At 43.2% G+C, this 18,043-nt stretch overlaps 1 protein-coding gene across 1 annotated transcript in view; it reads left to right on the plus strand.

Moving 5' to 3' along the window:
- LOC143321434 (uncharacterized) overlaps window positions 1–18,043 on the plus strand; it is a 30,564-nt gene that overhangs the window by 665 nt on the left and 11,856 nt on the right. The window contains exon 2 of the mRNA XM_076731773.1: window positions 17,824–17,879. Within this exon, the coding sequence (XP_076587888.1) occupies window positions 17,824–17,879 (56 nt within the window). The remainder of the gene's footprint in view (window positions 1–17,823; window positions 17,880–18,043) is intronic.

The following is an 18,043-nucleotide window of genomic DNA, read 5'->3' on the forward strand; positions in this document are numbered from 1 at the left end:
CACAGTGAAGTATTGTCTCGCCCCTTCAGAGTGCTGTAGTGAGGCGAGGGTTGCCGTCCATTACGCACGCCAGGCGGCTGGTGTGCCTCAGAGCGCAGCACCTGGCCGGCGGTGCGCTGCTCTCACCCGGGCCTTGCGTCCATGACTTTGCTATTCTCCCCCAGGAGCTGCGAGCCTTCATTCTTTGTCCTGAGGATCATGTTTCTGCTGATGCGCTGATCTCTGACAGGGGTTGTCTTTCAGGGAGAGGCTCTTTAATTCGACAGACAGCATAGTACCATCCACAACCCAACTATTATTAACAATTATTAAAATGCTGAGCAATAACTAAAATGTTAACAAGTTTTAAATCTCGCCTCTTGATGATTCTTTAACACACCAAAAGCTGAAATATTTACTTTCATTCATTCTGCTCTGGCATATGGGAGAATACATCATGCTGTAACCTGACCACCTGACACTTGGCTCATTCTGTCCTTTTGTCGTAGGGTTTGGCAGCTCTGTCACTATGGCAACCTATCCATCTTCTCCAAACAATAAGAATCTCCAACTCTGTCCATGTTTCATCCTCCTTCTCCAGTTTCTTCCTCCCTCCTGCTGTTTGTGTGGTATTGCCATCTCCAGCTGCAGACATGTTGTCACTGGCTATACTCAGCAAATACAGGGAAAATTAAAGAAGCTGTGACCACGCTCTTTCCACGTTTCCACTCACTCTGTTGAAGTTATAGTTTCAAGAAGAAGGCCAACTCCACGTGTTGTCATGTGTAAGCAGGGGACCGATTCTGCCCATCATCTTCCTCTGCCTCACATCTCTCTCTGCCCCCTTTTCCTACCTTCTTCCTGGCTTTTTGTGACTCCATGCTGACTTGAGGATATGAGATTCAGAACACTATGAGTTAACCTTGACAAGCTGAAATCTTCATGAATGGGGTGGAAAGAAGTTCCCCATCCAGGCAGAACATGCTTACTTTCCATTCTTTCTTGCATTTGGAAAATCTCTAAAAGTTTCCATGTTCAGTATCACTGTGGAGGTTTGGTCCCATGGCATAACCTCCATAGTGGTACTTCACTGTTCCAGCAGTTTCTCATTGGAGAGCATTTTCCTGAGGTTTCAGAGTAAAAAGGTCTGCCAACTCGCTGCCTCTCAAACAATCCCACAAACTCACATGTCCATCGATCCACGACCTGCACGTGTTTGGTTGTGCTTACAGGAGAATAAAAGAAAATCCCCCAGCATTCATTGAGCCCCCTTTAAAAGGCTAAATAACTCTGCTCTGACTGAATAGAAAGGTGGGAGGGGGACACGATGATGTCATGTTTCCCACTGTCAAACCACTGAAACAGACACCCACCTCGCGCATGTGTGTCTGTGTTTGTCGAGGGGATTTTACGTGCGTGCATGTGAGTTTGCATGTGAATGTATTTGTCTCTGGGTGTACATATGCATCCTGCAGAGACTATTAAAGTGGGTCTGGGGTGTTGAGAAGTTTGCACAGAGAGGGGCAGGGGGCTGGTTTTGTTGAACGATCCCGCCCCCACTGTGTGGCCTTGAGGTCCCTGTGCGTATTATCTAATGACCTTGTGTCCTGAATGGGAAACAGACCCTTTGTGGGCGAGACTCTGAAGAAAAGAGGCGCAATTTCAATGCATCCTTCTTTCAGACAACTCTGCTCAACATACAGCCTCGGAGGTCTCTCCTGTGTCTCCCAGACCACTGAGGACTACAAAGTGTCCCACTGGTAGGCTGGAAACCTCCGCTGTCTGCATGTTTTTTGTGTTTGTGTGTACTTTGAGAGACTGAAAGAAAGAGAAACAGTGAAAATGCAAGTTCCCAAGGACATTGTCTAATCCTCTGAGCAGGAAATACTTTTAATTCTTAGCGACAGAAATCCTGATTTATGACCATTTTACACCAAACTGGCACTTTAAGTAAGGTCACAGTTCTTCATGTGGCCATACACAAATGGAAACATTTGTAGGCAACTATCCTGACATCTTTCATATGAGCCTTTGCTTTTCACTCGAGCACAAAGTAAAACGAATCCTGTCTTTTTTTTTTCTTAACAGTTCAAGAAAATACCTCAGTCAGTGGTTTGGTCTACACATTTTACACATTTTCATCTCAGCCAATGAGACAGTGTAAATAAGAGCAATTTTCCAAAGCAGCCTTACCAGAGGTGTCTTCCTGCCAAGTATCAAATAGAGTGCAGCACCAGCTTAGCCAAGCGTGTAAAAGAAAGGGAGAAATCAGTTTAGAAAATGTTTACAGCGTAGTTTAAGCCTTGCAAAGCATATCAGATGGGAATTCCTATTGCGCTGTGGAGCAGTTTGACCTCTATTCATCAGAGCTGGGTGTGGGCTGTATCCAGACATCTGCAGGCCCTGGTGACTTTCAACACACCTCTTCATAGACTTCTTACTCTGATACTGTGTTGTGCTTGTGTTAAGTGTTTCACTATGTTCTCCTGCAGGGATTATTACAGTCAGCAGGCAGTGACGCATAAAGTAAATATCTGATTTCATTGTACTAACAGAAGAGTATTCAGAGACCGATCCATCTTTTCTTTGTCATTCTGGTTTGAAAGTCGAGTTCTTGACAGATCAGATATTCTGAAGAATTTCCCAAGAGCTGCAAAGTTACCAAGTAGTAAAGGTCATGGATGATGCTCAGTTTCAGGTTTGAAATTCACTTCAGACAACACTTTTTTTTTTAAAGGCCTCCACTTTATGTTAGTAAGGCCTTATGAATGGTGTCCAACATGTTGTTCTTTTGCAGCTACGTGAAAACCTTCCTCCAGTGCTCTAACGCAACATGTCATTTAACCCACTGAATTCATTAATTACTTGGATACGGATCATTTCTTTTCATTTTTACCTTCATTCATCTTTTCTTTGGTTTTGACTGTGGGAAACTTTGGAATTCAATCTTACCCATTTTAATTTAGGAAGCAGCACGCTACCCTCCTCTTCAGTCCTCTGATTTCTTTAGAAGGGACTCTCCTGTTGATGATAAATGGAGGAGCCTTTATTTCAGCACAGGCCCGGGGTGTTTGTGTTGCTGTTACTTGCCAGCATTTCCACAGGCTCATGCATGATTAACCGAGACCTAAAGAGTTCCCGGGTCTAAAGTTACGCTGCATGGAATACACCTGTGGGTGCAGGGAGAGGATGGGAGGTAGGAAGGTAAAACGCATGCCTGCCGTTCCGAGTGAATGCACACGCTTAAGTGCGTCTGCCTGTGTATAGGTGTACAGTATTTCCTGACTCCAGAGGGAGATTATATGTGCAAGTGCAGCGAGTCAGTCATCTTGTTTGTGAAGATAAATAACCATTATCATCACACTGTTATCACAACATTACTCAGTGCCTGAACTTCCTTGGAAAGGTTCTGCTTTTTGTACAGTTCCTTATTTATCCACAAAGAGCCAACTGTCAGAAAGAGACTGAATGGCATATTAATGCTTGCTGTTGACACGTGAGCTGTTGTGTAGCGTTCTCCTTTGAAACAAATACTTCTGGTCACTTGACTGTGGAATCCCACAGACAGAAAACAAGCAGTCTGCTTGGTTTCCTCTAGTTGTTCAGGATAAAGCTTCAAAGGCTGCACACAGTGTTGTTAACAGGCTGAACGATAACAGGACACGTTTCATCGATTCTTCTTATAAATAGCAGTAAACTGTAATTGGGAAGGATGGTTATACTGGACCGATGCCCAGTCCACTCTCTCTCTTTGTCGTCTCTTTGTCCATCTCTGCTTCCTCTATAATACTTTGCAGCAGCTGTCTGTGTGACCTGGATCTCCACTGATCTCCAAAGAAGCATGCATCCTACCACTTATCACAGTACTGTAATGTGTAAACCTTGCAGTACCAGTTTTGTGTTTTTCCGTTGATAACAGACATTTTGCATGACTCCTTAAGTCAAATATTAGGGCTGCTTTTCATACTGTGCAGACTCTGCAAGGCACAGCAGTGAAATGACTTTGGTTCAGGACAAGGAGTAACTTTACCCAAAGGTCCTCTCACCACAGTTGCAAGACGAGGACTTAGCCTGAACGGGGGGGCCTAAATTTTTGGCCGGATACTGTGACTGATCAGAGTGTACTCGGACAATTCAAGTGCTTCTGGTGTGACATTAGGGAAAAGATAAGAATGCAAGAGTTCAATTAGGACACAGACATGTCTTTTTTAAGTAAAGGTTTACACCTGAGAACGGCACTGTTTTGTTTGTGCCCTCTGCAGAAAGTCCCCTCAGCTTTCCGAGCTGCTTGTGTGAGCATGTCTGTGGGTGGCACGTTGGAGGATGATGACAATGATGGCTGTAATGGCTGTTATATGTATATCTGTTTAAATGAACTTAGAGAACGATTCTAACAGTAATCACTAAACAACTGCTTACTACTCCCTTAAACATTGTTTAGATTCATCTGGGCTCTAAGATGAAGCTGCAGTGTAATAGTAGGTGTCAGGCATGATGAGACATGACTGCAGAGGGTTATTCTGTATGTGTGTATTGTGTGTGTGTGTGTATTGTGTGTGTGTCTCTGTATGTTTTGGTTCCTTAGCGTGCAAACTGTTAGTTGCAAGACCACAAATTGACACCGTGTTGTAGTGTGACTTGTAATTGCCCCACAGAAGATGCAGAAGGTTGCTCATTAATGTTTCATGACTTGGTGGCACTGCAGAGCTGTTGACCACAAATTTCATGTTTCCATGTGTCATGTTCCTGCTGCGATGTGGCCGGACAATGTTTGTGATTCTACCAGCAGTGCTGCAGCGTGTTTCAGAAGCCTCCCAGAAGCGGCTTTCTGCTTTGTTCCACTGAGAATATGTCCGTAGTCTGAAGAAAACCTTCAACTATGTAGCCTACTTACCTGTGGTAGAAGCACAAACATCGAAGAAAGATCAACAAAATCTGAGCAAGTCAACAAAATCAGGCCATGAAAATGCTCTGCTTGTGAAATGCTCTCAGTTTTGCCTGGTGGAATCTCTGGGTGATTCTTTCCAGAGTCAATTTATATCGGGAAATAAATAACTTATTAATTACTTATTATTATTAACACCAAAGAGCTGCTACCTTTCAAAAGACATTGTATCACATAGATGTTGCTTCCCTATTTGGTAACACTTTACTACATGGTACACAAAAAGATGTGTAATTACAAGTGGGGAAAATTAGGAGGGGCCTGATAATTAATGAATTATAATGAGTAGGCTAATTCCTGAATAACTCCCCTGGTGCTCTGAGCTCTACGTCCAGACAGAGTCTTCTAATAAGACAGTGAACTGCGCTAACTGTGCAAACTAACAGCAACGATGGCTAGCAGCAGTTAGTAGGTTCTTTAGGTATCTGTCCACCAGGAAACTGAAAAAATACCAGAGTTGAGCGAAGCATGTGGAGGACATTAGAGGGAAAACCAGAAAATATTTTGTCCATAAAGTACGATCCTGTGATGCTGTGATGCTGTAAATCACCTGGACGCGACAGAGGTGTGGAACTGAATTACACTCTGAAACTGCAGCGGCACCAAGTTGCAAAAAATGCTGGTTCTTGCATAACATTGGAACAACCAGTTGTGGTTCTAGTTGTGAACTCCCAATAAAAACTAGTTATGAGGGACTATTTAGTAACAACCAGCATGATACATAATTTTGCTTGATGGGGCACAAAAACTAATGATGAAGTAATTAGTAACTAATGAGTCTACACTAGTTTGTGCCGCTCACTGGCTGGTTTGCAGTTAATCAGGAATGACTCATGAAGAAAGTGATCATTATATTCACAGATGTTTATGAAGTAATTATTACCTAATGATTTATTAATGCAGTATCTCCCTCAGAACACACTGACAATTCACTAATTATCAGGTCTTTCCTGGGTCGTCCTCACTCGTTCCTTATCAGAATACTCACTTTTTTGTGTACCTATAGTGTTATGTTTTGCAGAGTTTTATATATAGATTGTCATGAACACTAAAGCTGACCTTTCTGTCAAGTCCTGCTTTTGTTCCCTCAAGTGCCTCCATGGTTGACCTTAACCCAGATGCCCCCTGCACATTGTTTCCAATGGAAATCTTTCCTTTTTGTGCCCACAGCAGCGAACACAACAAACACGTTATTGTTTCTCTTTGCAGTTCAAGATCAAGGCCGAGGCTCTGCTGGAAACCTTTGGCTGTATCTTTGTGAAATCAGATGAATTGTTCAGGCAAATTCTATGAAAAGTAGGAGCTGGATTGAGGTGAATTGTTTGTTTAATCTAACTAATGGGCCTTGAGTGGAGCACAGAGAGGGACAGCCAAGGGTGTGTCAGATAGCTGTCTGAAAACATCTGTATTTTAGTGTTTCTTCAAACTTTGGCAAGAGGATGAATAATGTGTGTCCAGCTGAAGCACTTTTAGGGGATGTCTGAGAAACAGTATGATACCACAGGTTCTTCTGTTGATGTTAAGGGTGACTGAGCTGCAGAATTTGCCAAAGATATAGTCTGTGAAACCAAGATGGTGGCACTCAAGTACACTGAAACTTGTTTAGTAGTATTGGAGAAGTGAAAGTGACCAAAGTGCCGAGTAGCTCCCACACAGCTGTTTAACTGCTAAAGAATGAACTCTGCTTTGAAGATGGTCTCATTTCTTAATGATCCAGATAAAAGAGAGAACAGGTGTGTTTCTTTGCCATATTTCCAGAAACAAACCGACTATTTGAGATCTAAAAAAATTTCCTTATTTCTAAAAGAAATAAGTTAGGATGTACTCAAAGGCTCTTCTTTCTGGCCTCTTGAGCCTTTGAACGTCTTATCATGTCCTGCGTTGCTGTGGCTCGTCTTTTTGCGAGCGTGCCAAGCACAACAGCAGCAGCGTCTGATAGCTGCATATCTTTTGACAGGCGGTAACACATTTATTGTTACTTTCCTCTTAATTACACAGTAGTGAGATCATCAGACACAGGCACTGACACTTTCATACATATTTTAGTGTGCAACGACACATGCAAATACGCACAGAGGCTGGGCCGATTCAGTGAGGGCACCCACCCTCTCTCATTCCCATCGCTGTGCTGACGCTGTGAGGTATCATCAGCTGTGTTTGCTTAAGCAATCGCTCCCTCTTCACCATGGTCACAAAGAGGCACCACGGTTGTAATCACGACAGTCTGATGGTTAACTGTTCATCTTTGAGCAAAGTCACACTGGATGCACGGCCATGACTGGGAACTTTCCATTTTCCTGTCTTGTTTGTTCACTTGCTGGTGGTGGGATTGGGCTGTGGGTGGGTGAGGAGAGTCGAGGGCCTCCGTTGTCCTGACGACCCTGGTGGGAAAGCTTGGTTGTTTGTTAAGAGAGACTGAATGAAGCGGGGGAGATGAGTGGAGAGGGAGTGAGCGGGCTGTGAAGAGGGCGCAGCTGAATGGGTAAGGACACTAGGTAAGAAATGTAGAGGAATAACAAGATGAGAAAAGAAAACGTGAGAGGAAAGAGAAAGAATGTCAGCGAGGGAAGTTCAGCGGGGTGGTCTTGACAAGAGGTTGTTACGAAGCAGAATCAGTGAATGATTGAAGTTGGGGGAGAGACAGAGTGAAGAAAAGGGAAAGATGAGAAGACAGGTGGAGCGCTGAAGAGGACGGAGTGGAAGATGAAAGCGTGAGAGGCAGCCAAATGAGGTCTAAGTGGATATGTGATACTTGAGAGAGTTTGCTTTGTTTAGTCGAAGGAAATGGCTGAAGATAAGATGCCATCATGGTTTTAATGGTCCCATAATAACTGTGATATAGAGACAGGAGGCTGTTCCTGTGTGTGTGTGTGTGTGTGTGTGTGTGTGTGTTTGTGTGTGTGTGTGTGTTTGTGGGTAGCAGTGTGGGACAGCATGCACAGGAAATGCCAGAGTGATCCCACTGGATCTCCTCTGCTCTCCTCTCCTCTCCTCTCCATTTATTCCTTCTCATGTCAGGTGTAGGAAAACAAATTCAGCTCCCATTCACTCCTCTGTGGTTCTTTGAACAAACCGTGTACCTCCCTGTAAGAGTCATAACAATTTACCCCATAGAGACTCAATTCCCCTCTAATACTTTCTTCAAGACATTTGCCCCCAATAACCACATACTCTTCTGCCCCCTTGGAAACCTCCTATACACTCTGGCTCTTTCCCATTGTGTGCCATTGTTAAATGTGCCCCTCTTAGGCTGACCATTTATACCTGTCTACATCCCCTGGTGCTTTTCATCGTTTTTCCCCAGTGTGAACCTTATTTTTGAGTGACTTTTCTCTGACTTGAGTATATCCCTCCCTCTGGTGTGCCCCATCACTCTTAAGCACACTCCTTCATGTCATCGAGCTGCATGCAACCATCTTAAATTAAACCCAAATCATGGATTTCACCACTTAGCTTTAAGCTTTAGCTTACTTGAAGATGCATCTTACTCATGGAGCGACATCCACACAGAGGAGAACATCATTACTACAGACTCTTTATTCAAAGGAGAGCAACCTCAGTAATATAGAATAAAATAGATTTTGATCATCTTTACTCCAAATGCTGCTTTCTCTAATGCCAACAGACTGTAATATAAGAAATAGACACAAAAATACATTTTAAAGGTACACAAACTGTTGGACCTTTGAGTGTAAACATAGCTGCACCCTCTCAGTTCTTACATATGCAACACACAGCAGGGGAGGTGTAGTCTGTCTTGCTGAATTGATGTATGTCCTATGGCTTTGAAACAGAGGGATACAGTTTCTGTGAATCTCTTTGAAACCAGCAAGACCGAGATGCTCCAAGCTTCAGCCTGCCCGGGATTTAGCGTGACATGTCACGTAACGGTAATAAATATTGCTCACACATTATGTCTTGAGACAAAATATGGCAAAACAGACACACACCTAGACTGACACACACTTTCTTGATGGCGTGGATTATATTACTTAGAGAGAAATGTTGCGGCCAAGTAATTAGTACATGTGCAGCTCTGTTTACAGAGCAACTGGCTAATGCTATCAGTGGATTAGCTCATAGGTGTAACAGGAGACCAGCTGTTGTCCATGCAATCCTCCACTACACGTACTACCTCACACTTCATCATAGCGTTCATCAGCTGGTCAGACTCCAGTCTAAGAGTTGATGATGGGTTTTATCTGTATTTGCTGGAGCTGTTTCAGGACGTTATGAATTGACGTCTATCATACAGCAGCATACTTTTTGTCAGCCTCTCTGTCTTTGTCCGTCCCCCGCTCTTTTCCATCTGCCTCAGCACACAGAGGGCTGTTTTCTCTCACTGCTGCTTGGCAGTGATTTAATTACTTATTTGTTTAGTTTGTCATATTCTAAACTTCTCTGGCTCCGTGTTATGCTGAGAACTGAAATTTTCCTCCCTCCCCTCCTCCTGTCAGCATTCCATCCAGTCTCTCCCTCTGCCCCTCATCACCTCACCCCCCCACTGACTGATACTGTTTGTTGATGTACTTCTTTTTACCCAGGGTTTCCTGCATTTAATTGAGCTACACTTTCTGTTCTTTCTTATAATTTTGTTCTCCATCGCCTCTGTCATTTCTCCCACTATTTAACATTCTCTGCAGGCTAAATAGCTTCAGTGGCCTGTAATAGTCTCCAGGGGAGTCTGCTGTCTCCTCCACCCAGTCAAATACTGTACAGACAAGTCAGTGTTACTCATTGGGTGGATCTGAGGAAGTACTCTTATGGATGAAACTTATACTTCAGATTGACTTAGATCGCTGTTGTTTAAAGGGGAGTGGAACATGATTTGTCATCTGTATGAGCATTACTCCTCCATCATCATCATCATCATCATCAAAATAAAAAGCAGAGAAATACAGCCATGGTGACAAAGTACAGGCTACTTGATGTTACTACTGCTCAATATATGCATTCAGAAACTGATTTTTATTTATTTTTGCATGAAAGTGAATGAGAAAGGACACAACAAAACAGTTGAGACTTTGGAGTAACGTGAAGTCACAGTTCCACTTGAGCATGTTTCAACATCCTGCAGCAAGACTGTCAAAACTTTTCAGAAGTATTTGAAGCATGCAAAGCAAGTGGTGATTTTTGCATTACCTTGTTTGCTCTGGGGTCACCGGAGCCGTGCAAGTGTGCTTGTTTTCTATTGATACAGGCAGATTATTTTAACATATTCCACAAAAGTAAAAATGCAAACTTTGGCAGTGAATGACAAGACGGAATACAAACAGTTATCCTTTTATGTTATAGCGCCAAACGGTACCATTGTCTTAAAAGTATGTTAATAGTCCATTAGCTCACATGGCACATGTGTTTCATATCAGTTCTGTCAATTTAAAAGTATTTTTATGGATTCATGCTTGGTCCAGCAGTTTTGTGTTGATCTGAATTCTCAGAGCAGCAAAAGAAGCTTTTCAGCAAGGTTTCTGTTAGTTGCCGTTGTGGTAAGATTGCTGCAGGCGGCTGGACTAAACATGAGTTAAGCTTTTTTGTGGTGCAGTATAACTGTAATATCGTGAGTTTTACATTGTCCCTCATGTAGTATAATTTTTGTTGTTAAAATGGGACATTCTGCAGTGTTTATTCTCAGAGAATATGTACGCCTTTCATTTACTGTAAGACTGCTGTAATTTATTAACCTAATTTTAGGCTTTACTGAATGTGAAGTATTGACTGAAGCAAACTCTTTGTGTGTGTAAGTGTGTGGGTGTGTGTCCAGTAGGATATCCTGACAGTCTGTTTGGCCAATGTAATTGCTGTTGACTGGGACTTGGCATGGTTTGGTAACTGGATCAAGGTTTCTGTGCTAGGCACTACCATCACATCATAACACGAGCGTAGAGCCTCTGCCAAAGGTTTACATAAGGCCTTTCTCTGAGCCAGCTTTACTTCTCACACAATAATACATGTGGAATGGGGCAGACACGATATGGTGGACTGAAGTTAGACAGTATATGTTTTATGAGGATGTGTTGCTTTATGATAAAAACATGCTTCTGCTTATTCTTCCTGCACAAACAGTGACTTTGGTACACACTGCTCTCATGGGGCATGACATGAATCCCATCTCAGTGGGAGAGGGGCATGTTAAGTATTGACTTCAGCTGAAATGATAGTTAAGGGATATTACACCTCGCTTCATAAACCACATACTGCTGGAGCTTGTTTATATGTGACGTCACCCCACAATCATCCCCTTAGCTGCTGTCTTTTTGTCTGCTTACATCAGCACACCGACATTGTTTTCCACTGAGCACATTCAACTGTACATCACATTTCTCTGTTCAATTAATAACCAAGATGCATTTCATTTGTAGCATATTACTTCATGATATGATTTTAAGTTGTCCTGTGGGAGTCTTTGGTGCCGTGTTTCTATCCCCTCCTGCTCAGCAGCTCTTATTAAGGGGCCCTGTTGCTTGGTCTGTGGGGATTACAGTGGTTACAGCCCACTCTCTGCGGGGCACCTGACTGACCCCTCTGCAGCAAATCATGAGTATCAGGACTTGTTTCTGTGCTTTTCCCTTCTCTGTTTTCTTTGCAGCTTTCCCTTTTCCTTACCTCTTTTTCTAGACACACTGTCACATCCTTTCTCTCCCTTTTCCCCTCCTAACTCAGTCTGCGTTTTTTCTTTCTGGCACTCTTTCTCCGAGTCGATCTGGGTCAACTCTGTTGTGCGATATTTAATAAGCACAGAGAGGTGTTCGCATAAACATCATCCCTCATCAGCAGTCTGCATCATTTTGACATCCGTGTTTCATCACTTAATGAGGGGCCAAAGAGAAAAACACTGATAGGGTCTCTGCAGTTTCAAGTAATGGGGATTGTGGATGATGTTGGGCAGTCTTAGCTCATTCTTTAACGATTCCTTTCTTTACCATTCATTGTCTGCATTTGTTAGAAACACCCAGTTTACCCACATACACAGGGAGAACATGCAAACTCCTCAAAAAGAGGCTCTGCCCCAGCTGGGATTCAAACCCAGGATCTTCTTGCATTGAGAACCATTAAGTGTCTTTATGTGCATGTTTGTTTTTAAAGCAGAACAATATAAAACCTCATAAAACTTTTCTAAATTAAAGCGTGCACCCTCCCTAGCAACATCTTTCACCATATTACAGTTTGAATGCCTGTGGTTTACCTAGCCACGTTTTTCAGTCGTGATATTTACAGTGATGCATGACCTCAGAGCGTAGCGTCCTGCAGGCCTCTACAAGCCAGACAAATCCAGCACACGTCTCTTCTTCTTTTACTGAAATGCTCTATATGCTTCTCATTCCGTCACTTCCTCTCTCTTACTCACATTTCTCAACCTCTACCCATAAACCTCCACACGTCTCTACAGTCCAGACGGATGGAGGAATGCTTGCACCACTGGGGTCGCCGCATGGACACTCTATGAGTAACATGCCGGACAGGGGGGGAAATGACTTTTTCAGCAGTGGAGTCTGGCTGGACGTTTTTTTGCCCATGTTTGGTGAGAGGAAATGAGCGCTGTGAGCTGCGGGGACGTCTCTTGAGTTCCCCGCTCCAACACAGACAGAGGTAGACAGAGACAGGCTAAAAATAGCACTTGGAGCCCAGGTCAGCTTTGAGCCAAGAGTAAGAAGTTGGGGGTCCGAGGGGGGAAGGGAGAAAAAAAAAAACATATGACGTAAAATGAAATGAACAGAGAGGAGCTTGTGGAAAGGTAGTCGTCATAAAAATACAAATCTGATGGAGGTTAGAGCATGAAATAATCATTTTAAGACCGCGCTGTTAGAATCACAGGTCTAACAAACGTTTCATGAGAGTTGGTGGAGCCGCTGGGGACGTGTGTGCAATATGTGGAAGAGGAAGAGCAAGAGAAAAAGGAGCGGAGGAATGATCTGATGGACAGCTTAATCTGGGCAGCGAAATCTGGAGGGAGCTCCCAGCCTCTCGTCCTTTTTTCATACTCTCAGTTTATCAAAACGCAACAGCGTGCATCACTGCAAATCTCTCATATCTCCCCCACTGGCAAAGACGGAATGAATAAATGACCTATGAGCCCACAAGATCTGCCTGTCAGAGAGGCACAGAGGGTAGGATGTGTGGAGTCAAGGGGGAAAAGATGAGGATGAGATATTGCCTCGGTTTGTGAAAGAGGTACGTTCTGTGACAGGATTAGAAAAAAGGGGAAAGAAATACGTGTTGTAGGAGACCGGGGGTCAGAATAATGAAGTTAGAGTAGTAATGATGGTGAGATATCAGCAGAATATATAGAGAGAAGGTAGAATTGGTGATGTGAACAAGGAATATAAGAAATTATTATTGGCTCTGCGCCCCAAAATGTATTCTCACAGGTTTATTTTGTGCTGTCCTATTGCATAACAATGTGCAGAAATGCATTCCCTGAGAGCATCAAAACAAAATTGCGAGAGAGAGTAGAAGAAGAAAATCTCCCTAAGGCTCTTTAGGAATTAGAATACAAGAGAAGTGTGTGCATTTTATATCCTGCACATCGCTGAAACGGTCCATAGTTTAGCCTGGTGTAGCTGAACACCTGGATAAGTGACAACAAGCCTTCTCCAGCATCTGCTTCTGTTATGTTCCTGTTGAAATGGTAGAGTGCAGCATGTTTGGAGGTATTACAGAGGCTCTGGTAGTCCAAAACAAACCATCTCTATTGTTACTGGCTCAAGCTTGTAGTAGACTGTGTGCGCATGTGCTTGTGTGCTTGTGTGTGTGTGTGTGCATGTCTGTGTTTATGTAATGATGCATGCCTCTGTCTTAGAGTACTGAGAGACGAATGGCTGTTTATTTGTTTTATAGCTGCATTTAGTGGCTGGCTGTGGTAATGACACACAGATTTATCATTGTTAATTACTCAAGAAAAAGTTGATGTTGTTTCAGATTATTCCGTCGTTGTTTTTTCTTGTCTTTGCCTCAACCTCTCCCCTTTTCATGCCCCTGCTCCACTCCACTTAATGATTGCCTCTTAGATTTATACGTCTCTTCTCTTCTCTTCTCTTCTCTTCTCTTCTCTTCTCTTCTCTTCTCTTCTCTTCTCCACCCTCTGTCCCTCCCTCTCTCAGAGCTGAGGTCATAGCTGGCTGAGTTTGGAGGTGGGCTGGAGTACAGACATAAGAGAGTCTGTTTTTCTCATCAGTCAGGGTAGCTCTCAAGAAGCCTACATGTGTGAAGGAATGGGGGCCTATCTGTTCTGTTCGGAAAGATTTTTCGATGACTATTACTGCTGCTGCTTCAGCTGCATTACGGTAACAAAGCTAATCAAGTGGTGCAGACAATCCAAGTTGGCTTACCTGGATGTGGCGCACCATGTGGATCCATCATTTTGCTCATGGACACTTCAGCAGGCTAAACACTTGTAATGTGAACTTGAATCTCAATCGTCTGTCCCTCCACAGTCACTAGACCACACTGCTGGCAAATCCAGATTTTCAATCAGCGGTTTACCACCAGGGGTGCAGCGGATCCCAAAGCTCATGGTTCAGATCGTATCATGGTTTTTAGTCACGGATTGGATCATTTTTATGATCAGCAAAACAAGAAGGACTAGCGATAAATTAATTTTAAAATGTGCTGCATTGTCTCCTATGTAGCCGCTACTAGCCTGTGTAGTCTCACTCAGTGTCCCACCCACAGCACTCTCTGACTGGTTACACGTCAGGAGTAATAGCCTATCAACATTGAAGGATGCTGTGACAGGCAGGCAAAGGGGCTGGAGCTGATCTGGTGAAAGAGCAGAGCTGAGTCTCGAAGGGAAGGCAGCAGATAATGCTTATTGAATTTGCAATGAACATCATAATCTCATAATCTATGTCTGTGATGACAAGCATGCTCAGTTTCCCGGGAAAACTGTTTTTCACGCTATGGTTAAACTTTTCAATTAATCTGTGGTTCACACGCATGTTGATGCGTACACATCATGGATCACCTATGTTCTGTCACACCACTAATTACTACAGACATTAGGCTCTGCTGCAGTGTAGTAGAAGCACAGTTTTAAAATGTTGTAATGGCCAGAACTGTGAACTTTTGCAGACCTTCTCGTCAAAGATTCATTTCATGTCAGCAGCAAGGATTTCTTACTTTCCTTTGGCACATTCACTGAACCAAAAATACACTGTAGTTGCAGAATTTATTTGAGTTTCAACCATGCAGACAGTCTTTTGATATAACCATTGCAGGGATGAGCAGCCCTTAAAATGAGACTTTCAGAAAAAGTGGAAAGAAGCTTCTGGATGGTATTTTGATCCTCTCAATAAACTTTATTGTGCCAGTGCAGGGCAGACCAGGGGAGAGATGAATATTCCAAATGCTTTAGCACAATAAAGTTTATTAAAGGGATCAGATCCTGACCCCTATAATGCTTTTCTGTGCAGATTTCATTGATTATGACCATTTCTTATTTTGTTTTCTTTTGTAAAATCATTGCGGGTGTAAACCCACTGGCCTTGTTAGCATCCAAAACAGGGATTAAGTGAAGTCCTGAGGAGAAAAATGCCTGAAAATAGGATCTGTGCAAACTCCATCTAAGTGAAAGCTCTGGCAGAACAAAGCGTCTCCCACAGCAGTGTATCCTCATGTGCAAGCCTGTTCCCTGTGGGTGGAGAATTTGCACATGCAATTAAGACTCCTTCAGAGGCACAGTGACCTTTGACCTTGACTGCTTGCAAATGCTGACCTTTAGGAATGTCATGAGGACCAAGGTTAAATATGGATTCATGTCAAAGCTCTGGATGCTGCTGAGGCTAATGAGGGACTGGAATGTGTTGTGTCTAGAGTTATCGTTCCTCGATCCCTGAAGAGATATGTGACTGATCCAGGTGACACGAAGATCTCGTAAATCTGTCCTGGAGAATGTTTCCACAATTTGAGTCATATTCTAGGGAAATCGTACTTACTAACTCTTTTGATAGATAACATGACAGATATGCAGTGAACACTGGCTCCTCTCACGTACAGGGCTAAAGTGCAGCTTGCTCAATAGGGCATACAATATGGTTATTGTGTCCTCAACACACTCACACGGACACACATACTAACTGACTTTCATCAGTTTTTGTTCTTTGGAAAGACAGAGCCTTGTTGTATCAGGCAAAAATAACAGAGTGATTCAGAGATGCTAACTGAGTTGGCTGGCCTGTTGGCGCCAAATTGCTGTGGACGAAATATTGAAATTTTCCAGCTTGTGATTTGTCGGTGTGTTTGTGGAGGTGTGGGGGGGGGGCACGCAGGGGACAGTTTCCTTATTAAACAGAAAGATACAGCCGTGCACCTTCTGAATTCAAGTTTCTGTCTTTCACCAAATTCAGGCGAGCTTGTTAGCTCCTTGTAAAACACACTTAAATCAGTCAGAAACAAAACAAAACTGACAAAATCTTAGGTAATCATCTTACTGTTCTAACAAGCACCACCTCTGGTTTGGTCTAAATGGAGTTAGATCCATGAATCCATTAAATTAGCAATACAAAATCACAAAAATTGCCTCATCAATCAATCATTGAGGGACTCGGCCAATCACAGATAGCCAATGTATTTGTTCAGTTGTCCAACTCTTATTCCAAACCGATATATTTAACTAATACTTTCTCTTTTTTCTCTCTGTGTGTCATTCTCACTGACTCACTCCCTCCTCCTGACACACACACACACACACACACACACACACACACACACACACACACCTTTCACCTTTGGCCCATTGTAATAGCTGCTCATGGCCTTCTGCTCTCGCTACCCAGCTCCAGATGTTAGCGACACACCCCCAGGAGTCCTACAGGGAGAGATTTACACAGACACACAGTCAGACACACTCACGTGCTTGTGCGTGCACACACATACACACACACAGACACAGACACACAGTCCTGTAAAGCTTTGGCAATTCCTCTCTCTGTAGGCCACCTCGTAAAGTCACTTAGACCCAAACACACATTTACCCCCAGTTGTGCTTCAAACACACACATGAATCAGGATTATGTTAGAAGCCTGTCATGTCAAATAGCATATGGGTATCATTTTGAACGAGTGGAATAGATAACAGCTGGGATGATGTCTGGCATAAGTACCAAAATAAACATCCCATTCATCTTTTATTTGAGTTTTTTTTTCTTTTCTGTTTGGTTGATCATGAAGTCACACATTTCTGTCTTGGTGGTTCTGCAAAAAAGCTACATGTTAGTCACTGATATTGACTGAGCCACCTGCAAACAGTCACTACGCACTGAGTTTGTTCAGTTGTATCTCAGTGGGCTCATGGTAACACATCATGAGTTGCTGAGTTGCCGTAGTGGGTGTGGTAGGACAGGTTTTCACCTGCAAAATGTCAAAAACGCTGTAGCAGTGAACGTCACTGTTTTCATTTATTTGACATTCAGGACCCATCCATCTGTGAGGCAAACACTCTGAATGAAGGTTATTGTTCTCTGAGCGCTTCCTGTTTTACACGTGTACAGTAAAGGCCTGTGTGAAACGAGGGCAGGACGGGAGATAGAAAGGGAAAAAGTGAACAAGTGCATGTGTCACAGTTGAAGATAATTGATTTTTGTTGGTGCATTGTAGAGATGCTTTGCACTGTCGGGAAGCTTTTTATGGTTTAGACAAAGTATGTGCAGTAAAACATCTGGCTGTGCATGTGTGCGTGCCTGTGTGTGTCCCCTGTGCACAATGAAAGCCTGAACACATGGCGTACCCAGCTGGCCACACGCTCGCGTTGGATATGAACGTTTTGGATGAGCAAGTTTAGTCCAGAAAAGTTCAACTTGTGTTTTGTTGGCATTTTTTTTAACGTTGAATATTCCAAGTATGTCTGTATTTGTCACCCAGATTTCTCAGCAGCTGACCTGTGTGTGTCTGTATGTCCACAGGGCAATTTTCGCATATGATGGAGTCACCAACAAGCTCAAACTGGCTGATTCAGGAGGTAAGGCGGACTGTCACGTGCCTCTTGTGTTTCATGATTATTGTAACATCCTTACAATTTGCTCTTGAAAGAAAAAATAGCATTTTTCTTGTCACACTCTCCATCAGTCTCCTTTTTCCTTTGTTCCCTCCATCTTCTCCCAATCTCTGCCTCTTCTCTCTCTA

This window comes from Chaetodon auriga, chromosome 5, assembly GCF_051107435.1.
Source record: "Chaetodon auriga isolate fChaAug3 chromosome 5, fChaAug3.hap1, whole genome shotgun sequence".
Lineage (NCBI taxonomy): Eukaryota > Metazoa > Chordata > Actinopteri > Chaetodontiformes > Chaetodontidae > Chaetodon > Chaetodon auriga.